General features: G+C 39.7%; 1 protein-coding gene across 2 annotated transcripts in view; it reads right to left on the bottom strand.

Annotated features, from left to right (window-relative positions):
- Window positions 1-12,753: 12,753 nt before the first annotated feature.
- NCK2 (NCK adaptor protein 2) overlaps window positions 12,754-16,008 on the bottom strand; it is an 84,240-nt gene continuing 80,985 nt past the window's right edge. For both annotated transcript variants that reach the window (XM_059839573.1, XM_059839574.1), the window contains exon 5: window positions 12,754-14,127. In XM_059839573.1, coding sequence (XP_059695556.1) covers window positions 13,933-14,127 — 195 coding nt within the window. In that variant the 3' untranslated portion in view covers window positions 12,754-13,932. The remainder of the gene's footprint in view (window positions 14,128-16,008) is intronic.

Raw genomic sequence — 16,008 nt, 5'->3', positions numbered from 1 at the left:
CTCAAGGCCACGTGAATGGTGGAAATGACAGGCACCTGAAGCACCAGCCTGTGGGTTTCAATGCTGTGGCACTGAAGGGAAACACATTTCAGCCCCAGTTCCCATCCCCGAGGCCCCAAGTCTCCATTTTAAAATTTTCTGGATCCCAAGAATATTCTCAGACCAATGTATTCAAAATGGAAATGAATAATCACCAGCTTAACAACAGTCATTAATCCCCTGTAAGCACACTTCTGCATGAATCTATTAATTCTCATTTCCAAGTTTTCAGAATTAAAGTGTTTGATATAGCACATGCTACTTATTCCCTTTAATTAAACAACCTCCCACTGCAAAAGTGAGTGAAATATTTCATCAGCCAAGAGCATGCACAGCCCTCATGGATAAAGTTTCCAGGCTTGCCTGACACACAATAAAATATGGAGCATCCGCTGAAGTTTCTAAACTCACCTTAAATCCCACTTGTGGCAGAAGCAGCAGGGGAATTGATTCCCTGCCTTCTTTACCACATGTACCTTAAGAGAGAATTGCACAGTTCAGATTTATATTGGATGTGTGCACCCTCTGTACCCTTCTTCACAGGCTGAAGTGTGGCTCTGAACAACAGCAAAAATAAATGATGAATAACATTGCTGAGCACCTGAATGGCAGCAAATCAGAGACCTATAGGAAACTGTTTTGCATCACCAAAGCAATTCTACATGAACAAATGTCCATTCACGTGATGAATCCATGTGATTTGCCACTTGGCAACTCTGGCAATAAATTCGAGTAGTAGAGGGATACACTGTCTAAGCAGTGCTGAAAAAGGAAGAGACTAGCTGTGTTTACACTTCTCAGGGCTACAAAGGATGTGGAAGAACAGGAGCTCTAACAAGCCAATGGCAGAAAATGCACAGTACCATTTAATTTTTCTAATTCCTTATTTAGTTCTATTTTTGGGGTTGTACACAAAGCATGTATAGAGTGTACAGAAGTAATCTTATGATATTTGTGATTCATTATTGCTTTCATAAATAGAAAATGGAAATGCACCACTCTGTCAAGAAAGTGGATGGACCTTCACACATTCAAGACAAGCTGAAGTTTGTAGAGGCTTTTAAAATGGTGTTTCATAAGTAGGGCCCAAGGTTGAGCTTTCAGCTTCGTATGTGGTTGAGCAATATCACAACCTGAGCACACAGAGACAAGAGGAGGGCACAACAGTGGAAGAATTGGGGTCACAGGGGCTCATTTGACATGGGTGCCTCACATCCAAGCAGGACTGTGACCCTGCTTGCACAGAGAAACTTAGGACTAGAGGAAAGCAAAAAGGAGAGTTTGGCATGGAGTAAACACACTCGTCCAAAAGAGAACAGGCATTTGAGGAAGTCATGTTTTTGAGCCCAGAACTGAAAAATGGTGATTCCTTTGAGACTTTAAAGTTTTTAGGTCACTTTGAACAAGCTTCCTTTAAGTGTGTGCAATGCAAGTCATTCCTGAAAATCCCAGAGGCCTAACACCATACCCTTGAAGGAATCAGATGACAAGGAAGACTTGGGTCATTCAAGAAACATCAACTAATAACAAAGTCATCTCTGGCAGTCCCAGTGGATTGCTGTGTAGGAGGCTGTGAATCACTGAAGACATGGGAAAATGGCAGCAAGAGAAAGAAAAAAAAGACCAGTTTGCAGCAGATAAACAGGTGAAGCGTCACGAAATCCTTGTCTACTAAAATCCTTGTCAAACTAAAGCAGTTGTCAGGATCTGATCCCTGCCTGGAAACTACCTGCTTTTGTAAGTATCCAGCCCCCAATACTAAACATTTTATAATGATTATTGCAACATGAAGCTTGTGAAGCTAGCCAGTTCCAAGCAGTAGGGAAGAAAGGGACATCATTAAGGAGCAAGCTTAATGCTTCTTCTTACAGAGAAGCTGAAAGAGAACTCAAGAGGAACAAACTGTCAAACTTCAGCTACAGTTGTGCTGTATTGCTATGCCACCACAAAGATAAACATCAGAATCCATGAGATGAAGGAATTGAAAGCAATCATTCCTAATTGACTTTTTAAGCTCTTTCATACATTGAAAAAAAATTTTCACTACAATGGTGCAACAAGTGATGATCTCAAAGGCAAGTCCTGAAACTGGGAATATATGTGACACTGTCTTCTCTTTAAATTCAAAAGATTCCAAAAGGCATGGAGAAAAATATGTTTCTACACAAATACAGGCCAGGCATGACCTGGTAACATGCACATTGCAGCTCAGAAAATTGATGGTTCTGGGCTGCATCAAAAGCAGTGTAGGCAGCAGGGCAAGGGAGGGGATTCTGCCCCTCTACTGTGCTCCTATGAGACCCTGCCTGGAGGGCTGCATCCAGCACAGGAAAGATGTGGACCTACTGGAGTTCAGAGGAGGGCTGCAAACACAATCAGAGGGCTGGAAGACCTCTCCTAGGAAAACGGGCTGAGAGAATCTGGATTGTTCAGCCTGGAGAAGAGAAGGCTCTAGGGAGACATTATAGCTCCTTCCAGTACCTAAAGGGAGCTGACAAGAGAGCTGCAGAGGGACTTCTCACAAGGGCATGCAGTGACAGGACAAAGGGGAAATGGCTATAAACTGAAGGATGGTAGATTTAGATTAGATATTAGGAAGAAGTTATTTACTTGTGAGGGTGGTGGGGCACTGCAACAGGCTCCTCCAGAGAAGCTGTGGATCCCAGCAAGTATCTAAGACCAGACTGGATGGGGTTTTGAGCAAACTGGTCTAAAGGAAGGCATCCCTGCCCATGGCAGGGGGGTTGGAAGGGGTTGGAACTAGATGATCTCTAAGGTCCCTTCCAACCAAAACCATTATGTGATTCTTTGAGACATCCAGAATTTATTTTTAATATTGGCTTATTATAGATGAAGAAAACTTGCAAAATCTCTATGGAATAGGAATGTAAGGTGCAAGTGCATAGGCATAGTTATATCATAGTGTTCCTTGAAGAGCTGGAACATTATTTGAAAGGTGAAATAAACTGAGAAAACTAACATTCTTTTTTTTCTCCAGATTGAGGTTTTTAAGTCTCAAGGTATAAAATTCTTTAAATTCTTACTATTAAGGTTCTATCCATTCAAAATAACTAACACTTAAAACATATTCCCCTAGGTAGGATCAGATAACATTAGACAAGGGAGCTCTGAAGTTGGAGGGCTGAATTTTAATAACCAGAAAATCTGAGAAAAGCCACAGTAATTCTACAGCAGAAAACTTAGGAAGTCAGATTCAGATAAAGAACAGTGCAATAGTTCATACTGAAGTAAGCATGAAATCCCCTTTCATATAACATTCTCTTTGCAGATTTGGCATTATCTTCACTCTTTATACTTTTTGCAAGATTGGTAAAGTAAATATGCCTCGCCTAAGATAGTTTAAAAAACATGGATATATAATTTAGTCACAAATACAAATTAGTACAAATTAACATTTCTGATCCCCTAGATCTTATAAAATTAGTCCTCTTAAAATCATAAGTGTAAGTGCCTTAATACCTTCTTATATCAAACAGAAGTCAGGAAGAAATGAATTGTATTAGAGTTTGAGCCAAAGCCAAGTCCAGTCATTTTGATCTTTCCATTAAATTTCAGCCTGCCTTAGTATAAGCCCTTAGAGAACATGTAAAGTAAATGTTGATGCTCTTTGTGGTTATTGCATAATGTTGCGAGGTTCTTTCAAAATAATTTCCTTTTCCTGCATCTTAGTTTGTGGCCACTGTCCATTAAAAACAAAAGCATTCTCAAACTAACAATCAGGGTGCCAGATAATGTACATGTGTGCTTCCCAGGGTAGGCAGCATCACTGAGGAATAGTGAATTTTGTCTGTGCTCACATAATGACAGACAAATCTTGCTGAAACATGCCTGTATGCCATGCTTGCTTAACAAATGTATATATTCAAAACATGTGGCAAGTGTAAATTGTAATCATTTACCAGAAGACAGTACCAAGCCTGGCCAGTTTCCTGAGTTCTAGGGGAAGAAATTCGGGGGGGGGGTTGGGGAAGTACTGTCAAACTTCTCTATCAGCTGGAAAGGATAAGGATTACAGGAAGGGTGAATGATATTCATAGAAAAATAACATCTTCATTAATTTTTCCTTTTTTTTTTAGTACCTGTCTATCATCTTAGATGAGCATAAAAAATCTATAGCTCTCTAGATCACAATTTACCATGACTTAATTTCAATACTGTTCTTCCTAATGTCTGCTGACACAGATAAAACCTCCTGGAAAAAATCTCTCTGCTTTCTTTTTCAGGCCAGTAAAAGACAGCTTTCATGACTGGGAAGCACAGCAGCTGAAAGCCCAGGGGGGGATTAGTTCAGAGCACCCTGTTAAGAGTTCATAACTCACTCACTCTCATCCTGACTAGGAAGAGATGGGTCGCATTCAAACGTACAAGGCCTCACAAGGACTGATGAGGAACCAGCAAAGAGACCAGGTCAGCCAGTATCACTAACAAGAAAGGTGTTTTTTAGCTCAGATTCACATGCTCTCTTGCTTTAAAAACAAGAATCACAGTCAGTCAGTGTTTTTAAGGCCTGCATCCCCCTCATGTATGTGTACTGGTAAGTCTGCTGTTACAACTGCATAAATAGGAGGGCCAGCACAGACATTAAGACCTCTTCACTGAAAAAGAAATGATTCAGAATTGACACACACCATATTTTACCTCTCCTCATCAAGTTTTATGCATCAGCAGTTCTCAATCCAACTCATATCCATGCTGATGTCAAATAACTTAGTATTGACAGATAGCCTCCTACTGCTCGTCCACCAGGGATGGGGCAGTCCTGTATTTTCTGTGTACTGATGGCAGGCAACACATTCTTCTCGCTCCTCTTACGGCAGTGGGCAATGAGGTTCCCTGGCATGGGTATGCCTACATAAGTGCAGATGTTTCCCATATTCAGTGGGAAAGGCTGGTGTGAGAAGAAAGTTCAAGGTGGTTTTTTTTCCAAGTATCAGACTTACAACAACTTGCTCAAGTATCAGGGCTGCAAAACACATCATGGAAGCCAAATGGGTATGTGTGCCCAAGCCATTGGTATGGTGGAGAAGGAGGAAGAGCAGAGTTTTAATGCAATTATGTACCCTACTAAAATGGTTGATGTACTGGTTCTCCCTTCCTAAGGTATTGAGCTCACCAAGGATTGAGGCAACCACGTACAGTCTAGGACAATGTGGATTACACTCATGCTCAAGGGTAATCAAACCTTTCCCTGCTGACTAGTCTGCTATGGAACGGCTTGCACTGATTCTGAATGGAGAACTGAGTCCGTTCTGAAACAAATAAAATCTGAAGCAGTCTTTTAAATGGAGGGAAAGTAAACATGCACACATACACAACTATCTGGGACAAAGGGGATTTCTTAGATGTCTTCATTTCCTCTGCTGCAGAGGCTGACTGCTTATTCAAGCCCACTGCTATTTATAGCCCGCCTCTGTATCTTGAGAGAAAAAGCACAAACTTCTTTAGAATGAAACTGAAGTTCCTCTGGTCTGGGCCTGCTGAGCCCAGTCCCTTAGCAAATGCCTTGTGAAATCATTTTGGACTCCACTGCAGCTCACTGATGCAAACACATACATCACTCCATTCGTGTGGGTGAGCACACTCCCAATGGTGCTGTCACCAGTCCTTTCATGCTGCTTCATCTCCATGGCTCCTTGGTGTATGCTCTTTGTCTGCTCTCCCTCATCACTGTACAGTGAATAACAATTACTTTGGCTCCTCTTTTCAGTTTGAGCTGTTCCTTCCTTTTGTACGTGGGCTGGAGGCTATTTTTTTCTTTTCAATTAAAGGGCTTTGTTTATGATATCAGGTTTTGAATGAAGATTTTATAGCACACACCATAATTGTAACAGTCCCAATAAACAGCACAAACTGGCATTTACAGCTTTAACACAGTGTTATAGTTATATGCCAGTGTAACAACTCCACTATATCAGCCTAAATATGGATTGATGCATTCAAGCAAATCACATCTCAAAAGCTGCTACTGCTGAATTGCAACTCTCTTGGAGGAATCCTTGCTATTCTCTCTGTTCCGTGCTGGAAAATACCAGCCAGTAGGTCAAGAAGAAACTTCAGCAAGGAAGAAAGAAGGGATAGGCCAACATCCCCAAATACCAACATAAGAATTTCACTGCCCCTGTTTTGATGAGCATGCTGTGTGGCATTTGTGGTAAATATGCAGAAACACTGGCCATGTATTTTCCCACCCCTCATTTCAGAATTGCAGATGCTTAGCCTGTTTGAGCACCTTCCACAGTGAGAACACATGCACTGAAGTCAAGCTGCTGATTCAAGTGGGCATTGCACCATCCAATAACCACCTCTGTGGGCAAGAACAGGTTTGCTCAGGCCATATAGTTAATTGCTTGATTATCTGTTCCCTGATGTTCCCACAAATACAGCTCCATGCAGGGAAGTGGGCCTGCTCCTCTGCAATCTGAAGGTGTAAAGGAGAAGCGTGGAGCAAAGGAATCATTCCTCTTCATTAGGCAGGCTCTGAATATTAAAGGTTCTAAATGAAGGGAGAGTAGAAATACTTGAACACAAGAAGGAGGAGATGAAAAACTGAAGAAGCTCTGGGGCACAAGAGAAAACAGGTGAGAAAAGCAAAAAAGCAGAGCAGGAGACCAAGCACAAATGAGGCAGGAAGACAAGGCAGATGAATAAAGCACAGGACAAGCAGGATTCCTGGAAGCTCAGCCAGTTCAATGAAAATTATGCCGGACCACATGCAACTGCACTAGGAAAAACACAAGAAAAATTGTACATCTGAGTCATCATAAAAGTAAAATCATTGCAGTTAACAGTAAAATAATAAAAATTCAAGTGAGGTGACTGTGTGGTGCCCTACCCTCAAAGATTCAGATCTGTAATATGCACAGCTTGATTTCAGATATATTTCTGAAGGTGGTTTGGTTTGTTCTTCAGAAATTCTAAGACTATTGCAGAATTAACATCCTGCTACTGCTGAAGAAAGCAATCTCCTCCTTCCATGAGTAGCCCAAGTAGTTCCTGACATTGTATTATAAAATGAGCTCCTCCATTATTACAGTTTTAAATGATTTGCAAGCTTTTACTACAGAGCATTTGATTTAAACCAGAAGGGTAACCTGTTCCCTCTTTTTCTTTGTTTCTTTCCTAAAGAACATCCAGAGTTCATTCTATTAGGACAAAGTGCTTCCCAGAACTATCATGAAGGAGGAAAGCACCTTTGGCTCTTATTTCCACAACAGAGGATAATGCAATTCATCATGAAGAGTATTATTGCCCAAGAAGCCAACACTGGATGGAAAGGCCATTGTTCCAAATGATCCACAAAGTTCCAGAACGGCAGCCAAGGACCAGAAGACTTTCCAGGAATTAAAAAGACTGTAAAGACAGATGCACATGTATTTCTAAGAAAAAATATTGGAGAAAAAAAAAAAAAAGACAAATTTGGTGTTAATTGAAGGAGACAAGTCTCCAATGCCACTGTTAAACAATATGGAGGGGCCCATGACTGCTAATCTAATGCTCATCACATGGCAAAGGATTGAGTTGAGAATGATAACTTTTGAAACATGCTCAGGCTTCTAATTTTTACACAAAATGTAATACTAAAGAGCATCAGAAGGCTGACAATATAGGTATGGTTACATACCACACCAGAAATGCCAGCTAAAATGAAGATATAATTTGTCTTAAACCAATTTGAACTTCATAGCAGAATGATTACACAGAGACAAGCCAGAGAAATGGTACACCTGAACTCTGTTAGCACAAGAAACAACCCTGAGACATATTAGCACAAAACATCCAGCACTGATAATGTCAGCATTCACTGCTGAATTAGTAAGGGCAAAGGACAAACATAACTAGGTCTAATGAGTTCTGTGTCATCCACCCATTCCTGGTGGGCTCTTCAACACCTTGTTCTTTTCACACTGCAGTCTGCACTCAGCCCAAGCCAGTTACACAAGTGCCCTGACACTATGGAAATCTCTTCTAACATAATCACAGTTGCCCTGTCTTTGGTGGAGACAGGTTTTGGCAGCACAAAGACAAGCCAATGCCAGTGCAAAACCAAGGAACATGAATTAACACCCCGCTTTTCACTGGGACATAAATCTGCAAGGATTTTCCTTAGGAAAACTGTCCCAAACACCAGAACGCTTAATTTTCCTGGGGCTTCAACATTCACATTCTCTCCTGCAGTTAATTCCTGCAAATTTACTTATGTATAAACACACTGTACACCTAAAAAGGGTTAAGTTTAACTTCTACAAATTAGCTATGTATATAAATGAAAATAAACTTCCTAATTCTACAAAGAGAAACCATTAAGACACTTGGTTAATGATGCCAGAGCCTGTTCTCTCTAACTCTGCACTGGTGCCCTTACCTGCAATTCTTTATGGCTGTATTATCATCACCATCATCTCTGGACTTAGTATTCCAAACATACCAGCTGCCCACAACTGAAGGGCTTCTTTGCATTACCAATTATAATTGCACTGAATGCACTACTGGCTCTGTGACATAAAAAGGAATTAAAAAAAAATACCTCATCAAGCTTATTTCAACTTGAGAGAGTTGAACCCAGGTGAAAAACTAAGTCAGTAACCCACAGAACCCACTAATTAATTAACATAGAGATGTATGTATCCAATCTAATGGAGATCAACATTAAAAAAAAAAAAAAGTAACCCATTATTCACCACCAGTTTCAATTACAGGTGGGAGAATAATTCCACTTAATACATTCCCTGTGGCCTGGCCCACACTCAAGAGATGTTTTTTGGGAAGAAGCTTAGAAGCAAAATCTGGCTTGAAAACTGGAGCAAGGCACCTCTTTTGAAGTCTTACCTCAAAAATCAAAACAAAAAGCCCCACCACCAACAAAGCAGTCCCCAAAATCCCAGTCCTCCCTTTTTTAAGATGACTATTTTCTATAGTAAGACATTGAGATCAACAACTTTATCCACCCATTCCTTCAATAAAATGGACTAAATCAGCATTGATTTGTTAATCTTTGTATTACTTCATGTACTCATGCAATATGATGTCAAGCTAAATTTCAAACAAAATCCATTTAAGAAAACAGAAAAGAACATTTCTTACCTGTTACTCTTTCCTCAAAACTGTGGACTCCCACTGCTGAAGAGAATCTGTCAAGTTAAGAGGCTTCTTTCTTCTTTCTTTTTGTTTAACCTCCCACTCTTAAACCATTTAATATTACCACATGGGAAAGAAAATGCAAGGAAAAACTTGTCTAATGTGTCAATGGCTACATGCCACTTCTATTAGTCAGCTTCTGTATCAGCCTGGGTGGATAGTTCAAGTAACAACAGGGGAAACATTCTATTTTCTAACAAGAAAAGACACACTAAGAATATGCCAGAAAAAAAATTACATTTTAAAATACAAAAAGAGCAAAGGGTTCCAGCAGCACACAAAAGACCAGAAAATACTACAGTTTTAAGTATAGTATATATAAATTATTTTTCACATTAAGTCAATTTAGGTCAAAAAACATGTGTTGATTTCTCCAACAAATTTTAACTATATCCAACAACATGAATGCCCACCTAAAAAAAAAGACAGCAAGCTATTGCTTTTGAAAGACAATAGCACAAGAACATACATTAGGCCTTGTTATCACATACTAAAGCTGGTGCACATTTGGGCTGCAATTGCAGTATACCTTCTAGAAGAGTATTGCACACCTGATTTACTTGTTAGTCAAAATAGTGAATGAATGGCAGCATTTACTTGCAGCCTTTCATTCACGTGGTACAGGTAATGCCCTTCAGGACTGTGCATGCTGTACTCTTGCTGGCTTGCACTTTTCCACTTCATAAAAAAGGCACTGAATTTTGAATGTACTGAAAATAAATTAATAGGAAAGTTCACAGTTCCTAGAGCATTTTAAGAGATCAGTGTTACTTCAGCAATACCATTTTCACAGCTTTTATAAGTTAACAAGTTTTCCATTTAAAAATGAGTCATCCCATCCCACTGGAGTAAGAAAACAGAACCTGTCAGATTCAAATTGTAGCAATTGCCCAAGTTTCATTTACCTCTGAAGCACTGAATTAAACCATCTTAAGACCAAGAAGAAATCAAAGCCCTTACAGTTATTTAGTAGCTTTTGCCAAATAAATTGTCAGACCTAGTTCAAAGGACCTGTAATCCATTTTCTAGTCTTTTTATTTATAATTTAGACAAAAATCTGACTCATTTTTATAGGTGATATTGTATGGTGGCATTTTGAAAGTACTTCAACTTTGTGTTATAACAGAAGTTATCGTTGTAAGTGTGGAAGATCTCTATTTCCCCATAGTAAAACCATTAAACTAGACACCAAACTTCACAGTACAGAAAAGCTGCAATAAAGGCTTGGAGGAACAGCTGTAAACTTTAAGGATTTAATATACATTCATGAGACATGAAGATCTGAATGGAGAACACTAAGCAGAACCATTGAAGTGTGGGACTTCAGAGTTTGTTCATGCAGTCAAAGACATTAAATACCCAAGTGCATGTGTTCATTGCCTCCTCTCCCCTCAAAAGCAAAAAGTAAATAAAGTGGCTTTTGTAACACAGTAGGTCCACGTGAGTTTACCTGGCATGTTCTCAGTGCACTCGTATATTAATCCTTTACTAATTTGTCCCCACTTAATATGTGACACCACAAACAGTCAAGATAACATCAAGTGTGAACTTGTCATCAAGCTCCCAGAGCTTATAAACATGGATCTAAAATTTCTGCCACTGTGTGGAAAGTACAGCAACTGTTATGGATTCACAAGTCATTCAAATTCCTCCAAAGACACCAGCAAGGCAAGAAAACATTAACAGCTGTACAGGAATAGTATGTAGAAGTATAACTTATGCACCTGTATGAATCAGGTAGGATGGCAAAAACACCATAAAGAAAAATCACAACTTCTACTCCATCAGAAATTATTTGAGCCTTTAATGAATATTGTAAGCAAAGAAATTCAGGTCACCATGACTCCGCTCATATTTAAAAAAAAAAAAATCCCACCCCCACCACAAGCTTTGACAAAGAGGCCCTAAGTAGTCAAAAATAAAGGTGAGATTTTGTCCAATAATTGAAAGGTGAGTATAAAATAGGAAAATAATAATAAAATCCACATCTATTGCCCCTTTATGAAGCACATAGCACTGAAGATTATTAATGCTTAAGCCAAGTCCAACAAATGAGATCAAAAGGGCAGGAAAAGGTGGCAAAATTTGTATGAACATATCTCAATAATGATGGGAACAACTGAAGAGCTATTAATGAGCCTGTTGAAAGGAAAGCATGCTGATAAAATACAGCATGGGAAAAACCAAGGTGAGACTTGAAAAAAAAGGAAAGAAATTACTCAAGCTAGTAATTTACAGGCCATAAACTAACTGCTTCCAAAACAAAGTACTTTACAATTTACACCTCAAGACAGAGAAGCTGTTTACAGACGATCAGGTAACAAAAACAAGCAAAGAAAATTTGATAAATCCATTAAAATATAAAACATATAGTAAAACCTTCATTCAGATGTCTATTTGATTTAGTTCTAAGCTACTAAGACTAGAAAGGAGTTAGGAACTAAGAGAGCTTGTAAAAATGGACTCTAGGAAAAAGTGAAAAAAGATTGCAAGAGGCATATGAAGGTTCCTGAAACAGGAAACATAGGGAATATTTCACAAAAAAATGAACACAGAGTATTTTGTTTACTGAAAAAGTAAACCATTCCCAAATATAATTTTTGCAAATACTACCAAGAGACAAAAGACTGAAAAGCAATTCACTCAAACCTGAAAATGCTCATACAACATATAGCTGACTTTCTTACTATTATTGCCATACCCGGTACATGCTTTGATTCATCTAAAGAAAAAACTAGGTATTAGAAGGCAAATCCCTACATTCTCTGCAGAATTCACTCATGAGGTTTAAGAAGCCCACTGTGGAGTCTTTCTGTAGGTAAGTTGTAAACAACTGGTAATTCTCACCAACTTCCTAAGGAAAACTTTTATCTTCTTAGAAGACAGTTGTGGGTAGGTGCTCTTCAGGATAATGTATGATCATATTGGATTGCTCTGTATCACTGCTTTCTTTCATTAAGCTTTACCAAGCACAAGTGTCACTGCCCAATTTTTAGTTAATGCACATACAGAAAAATACATTTTTTAGTCACAGTACAATTCAGAAAACCTTGCAGAAATAAGATTTCAAGAGTGGTGGAAAAATAGTATGTGCATAGAACTTCAGAAACTGTACTTGCCTCTTGGATCTGAGCAAGACTGCAGCTCATTGGCAAAGGTGCCAGTGCAGTCTCCTGGCAGTGTCATGATTTACCCCAAAGCAAGTCAGACAGTGCTGGTATCTGCTTAACCTGCTCTAGTAATACACAGAGGTAGCTGCACTACTACTGGCTGAAACACAGAATAGGTAAGAAATGTGTTTTAATAGCAAAGAGGTACCAGGAAATAGGTCCATCTTGCAGATATCATTAAAGCTACAAATGGACTTAATTATCACAGAAACAAGAAACACAGAGCTCATTAGACACTGCCTCATATCAAAACTGTCCTCTGCAGCTGCAGATTATTTCTTTTTAGGCCACACAAATTCCAAGACAAACAAATTCATTATTCACTCTATTTCACCTTGCTAAAATAACACCAGGACTACCACCCAAGGATAAATCCAGTACTCCATCATGACGTAATACCTTTTTTATTACAATATCCAAAAAACTGAGTATGCAAGATTTTGAGATCTCATGATCCGTTCTTCAATCTCAGGAATGTGCCATCTAAAGACTGTATATTTAAACCATAAAGGAGTTTAAATGTAAAGAAAAGAGAAAAATGCATTTTCTTCATAAACATTCTGTGTGTCTCTTCCTACCAACCACACCATCCTCTGTAAAACCCGAAGATTTCTTTCTGTAAAGCAAATATATATATATAGTGTTGGTAGCCCGCCCCACCCTGTCCCAAGATCAGTTTTTATTAATCTTCTGTATTAGTGTCAACAATCAGCTACAGATACATATTACTTTGAGAATTAAATACATAATCGTTTAATTCAAACAAGCAGAAGGGCAAGAGGAAAAAGCATTATGTGGATGGCACATTTGGTTGTAGATTACCGAAACATTCAGCCTTTACAATTCAATTATTCTTTCTCTAGTAATCAACTTTCAAATAAAATTTCTCTTTGTTGCAATTACAGACCAAAATACACTAGTTTTCTTTTACTACAATCTTACCATAGTAGTTTAAGAAGTACTATTACAAAATGCTTTTAATTAGTGTACTCTTTACAAAGAGTCAGAGAGGCAATGTAACAGCAGAGTACAGTGTAAAGAGTGCTTCTAGGAACTAGGAGGTTTTGTATTATCCTACTCGGTAAGCGATATAGCTACAGAACTCACAGCCACAACTGTTATGTCTACTCTCTCTCACTTAAGCAGCTGCAGCTTCAGTGCATTCAAACTGTGCCCAATGTCTCTGAATGGAGAGTTCTGCCTGCATGAGCAGTCTGAACAGATTAACACTGGTTTGAATTGAAAACGCCCCTCCTTGATCTGAGCTAACTATGTAAACGTACACAGGAGAGGGGCGTTTTGAACTCTGCTGGGAAGGTGAGTGCTCGCCATGGCCACCCGAGGGAAACTCTCAACCTGAAGAGAGGTGGTCAGAGGTTAACAAAACTGGAACACAAAGAGAGGCAAACAAAAAAAAAAGGACAAACAGCAACTGACAGAGCAAACACTTTAGAAAGAGCCTATTCCTTAAGCCTGCTTCAGATATTGCTCTGCTCTATAAAAGTGAATTTAGGACCTAAGGCTTGTAAGTTATAAGAGGCCCAGGTGGCCAAGTCCATCTTCAACGTCACTGAAGTGCTTTCACAAGATATAGCTTTTCCCCGTGTTCACTGGTGAAGATGGGAGCCTTTTTGTAGTGTTCCACCAACTCATCCATAGTATTAAATCGCCGCTGCCCAATACAATAGACATTGTCCACGAGCTGCACCTTGAAATGTTTGTTCTTCCCCGATGCCTTTAGAGATACTGAGAAGTCACTGGGCTGTTGAGAAGAATTGAGAAAGAAAGAGAAAAAATTACATAGAAGAGAACAAAATGACAGCATAATTTCGCAGTTTCAGGAACAAACTGTGTCATATAGTTGACAGTAATTTACATTAGCCACAGCTCGGTGCTTTAGCTTCTTAAGAAACCCAATTGCCTATTATTCAATAAATAATTACCATTGTTATTAACGTGAGCAGTTAAGTCAGTTAAGTGAAAGCTCCCCAGATGCACAGTCTGAAGCTGACAATTACATGACTAAACTGCAAATATTATCTTAGTTACTCAATCTAGAAGCACAAGAATGTCAGGGAGAAGGGAAGAATTTTTATCATGCATGTCCTCTTCACTAGAGTGCCCTGGAGAAAACAATTACTGCAATATTGCTTGGGCGAGATGAAGAAAATTCCCCATTTCGCTTTTTTTAAAGCCGTGACCACTAGAGGGCCATTCTTGCTTTGCATTGCAAAAGACAAAAACACATGCACCTTTTATCTTCATTACCACATGTATGGGGAATAATTTCTCCCATTGAGTACATTTTCTTTGTAAAAAAAGATAAAGTTATAGAAGAAAAACACCGTACAAATCTCACCATCACACCACTACCCACAAAAGACAAAATTTATACACTAATTAAGTTACTCAGGACATAACAATTTCTAATGATAAATCTCTTCATCCTGGCAATCAGTTGCTTTAACAAGGAGAGTGCTGTCATCCAAACAGCCAGAATGAGACCATTTCACTTCCTTCACCACATGCCACCATAGGAGGCTAGAAAGGACAGAGTGTCCCTTGTTTCCAGATGAACTCTGCCTCCAGCCACCTACTGCTGCTGGCTGTAACAGAGATGGTGTAGGAGCCTGGGCAATAAGGATTTAATGTGCTGCTATCTATGCCTCAAATATCAATGACCATTCAACCAGGCAAGTTAGAAAAGGATATGGCTGGAAAGGGGGAAATGGGCAGAGGTAGGGCAACACCTACCAATTTTTCTGTTCTGGTTCATAGAGACCACCCAACACAATGCAGGCATGAGGATGGGGTCAAGGAACAGGCAAGTCCAGTAGAGGGGGATCAAGACTACCAAAAGACCCTCAAAGCTTCCCCCATTTCCATAAAGGTCCAGAAGAGCACCCATGCTGATTCATTTACCTGAAGAGCAAGAAACCTAATCCCAGGGAGAGGGAAACTTACCTATAACCAGGGAGCCCCACAAAGCCTTGGTGATGTGCTGCCCAGGCCCTGGATACCCTGTTGGTTGGATTGATCCTGGATCCAGGACTGCAGATCTCCTTTCCTCTGCAATCTGATCTCCCTTTCACTTTCTCTTTCTTCCCTCTTTTCTTTTATTATTGCTCTTACTATTAGAGACTGGGGACAAAACATGAATTTCTACGCCAGCTGTGTAGTTTGCTAATAAAACTTCATGAGCTTCTTTTGAACCCTTGCGGTTTTTGCCATTCTTTGATGAATCTTGGATGCTCCCTTCCATGTAGGAGGGGGATATGACAGATGGGAGGATGGGTTTGTCCTGTGAGAGGTGTATTTAAGTTGGTGACACCAGCCAGCAGGAAAACGAATAAAAAGTACACATTGGAGTTTGCAAAAAGCACTTAGTGGAGTTAAGTAATGCCTGGTGCTACTCTGGAGGTACTGCTGCAGTGTCCCAGCTCACTGAAGGCATGGCTTCAAGCACAAACCACTGAAGGCACATGCCAGGCTTTTGACACAACCTTACTGTGTCCCTTGGTCTCTCCCCACCACGCCACGGCTTTGGCTGGGCCAGCACTGCAAACCTGTGCTTGCCCAGGTTAAACAAAACCCACCTGGTTCACAGCACTGCCTTGGGAACAATCCTGAGCACAGCTGTGGC

The sequence above is a fragment of the Haemorhous mexicanus genome, chromosome 2 (genome assembly GCF_027477595.1).
Source record: "Haemorhous mexicanus isolate bHaeMex1 chromosome 2, bHaeMex1.pri, whole genome shotgun sequence".
NCBI lineage: Eukaryota > Metazoa > Chordata > Aves > Passeriformes > Fringillidae > Haemorhous > Haemorhous mexicanus.
This window is presented reverse-complemented; position numbering and strand designations above follow the sequence as displayed.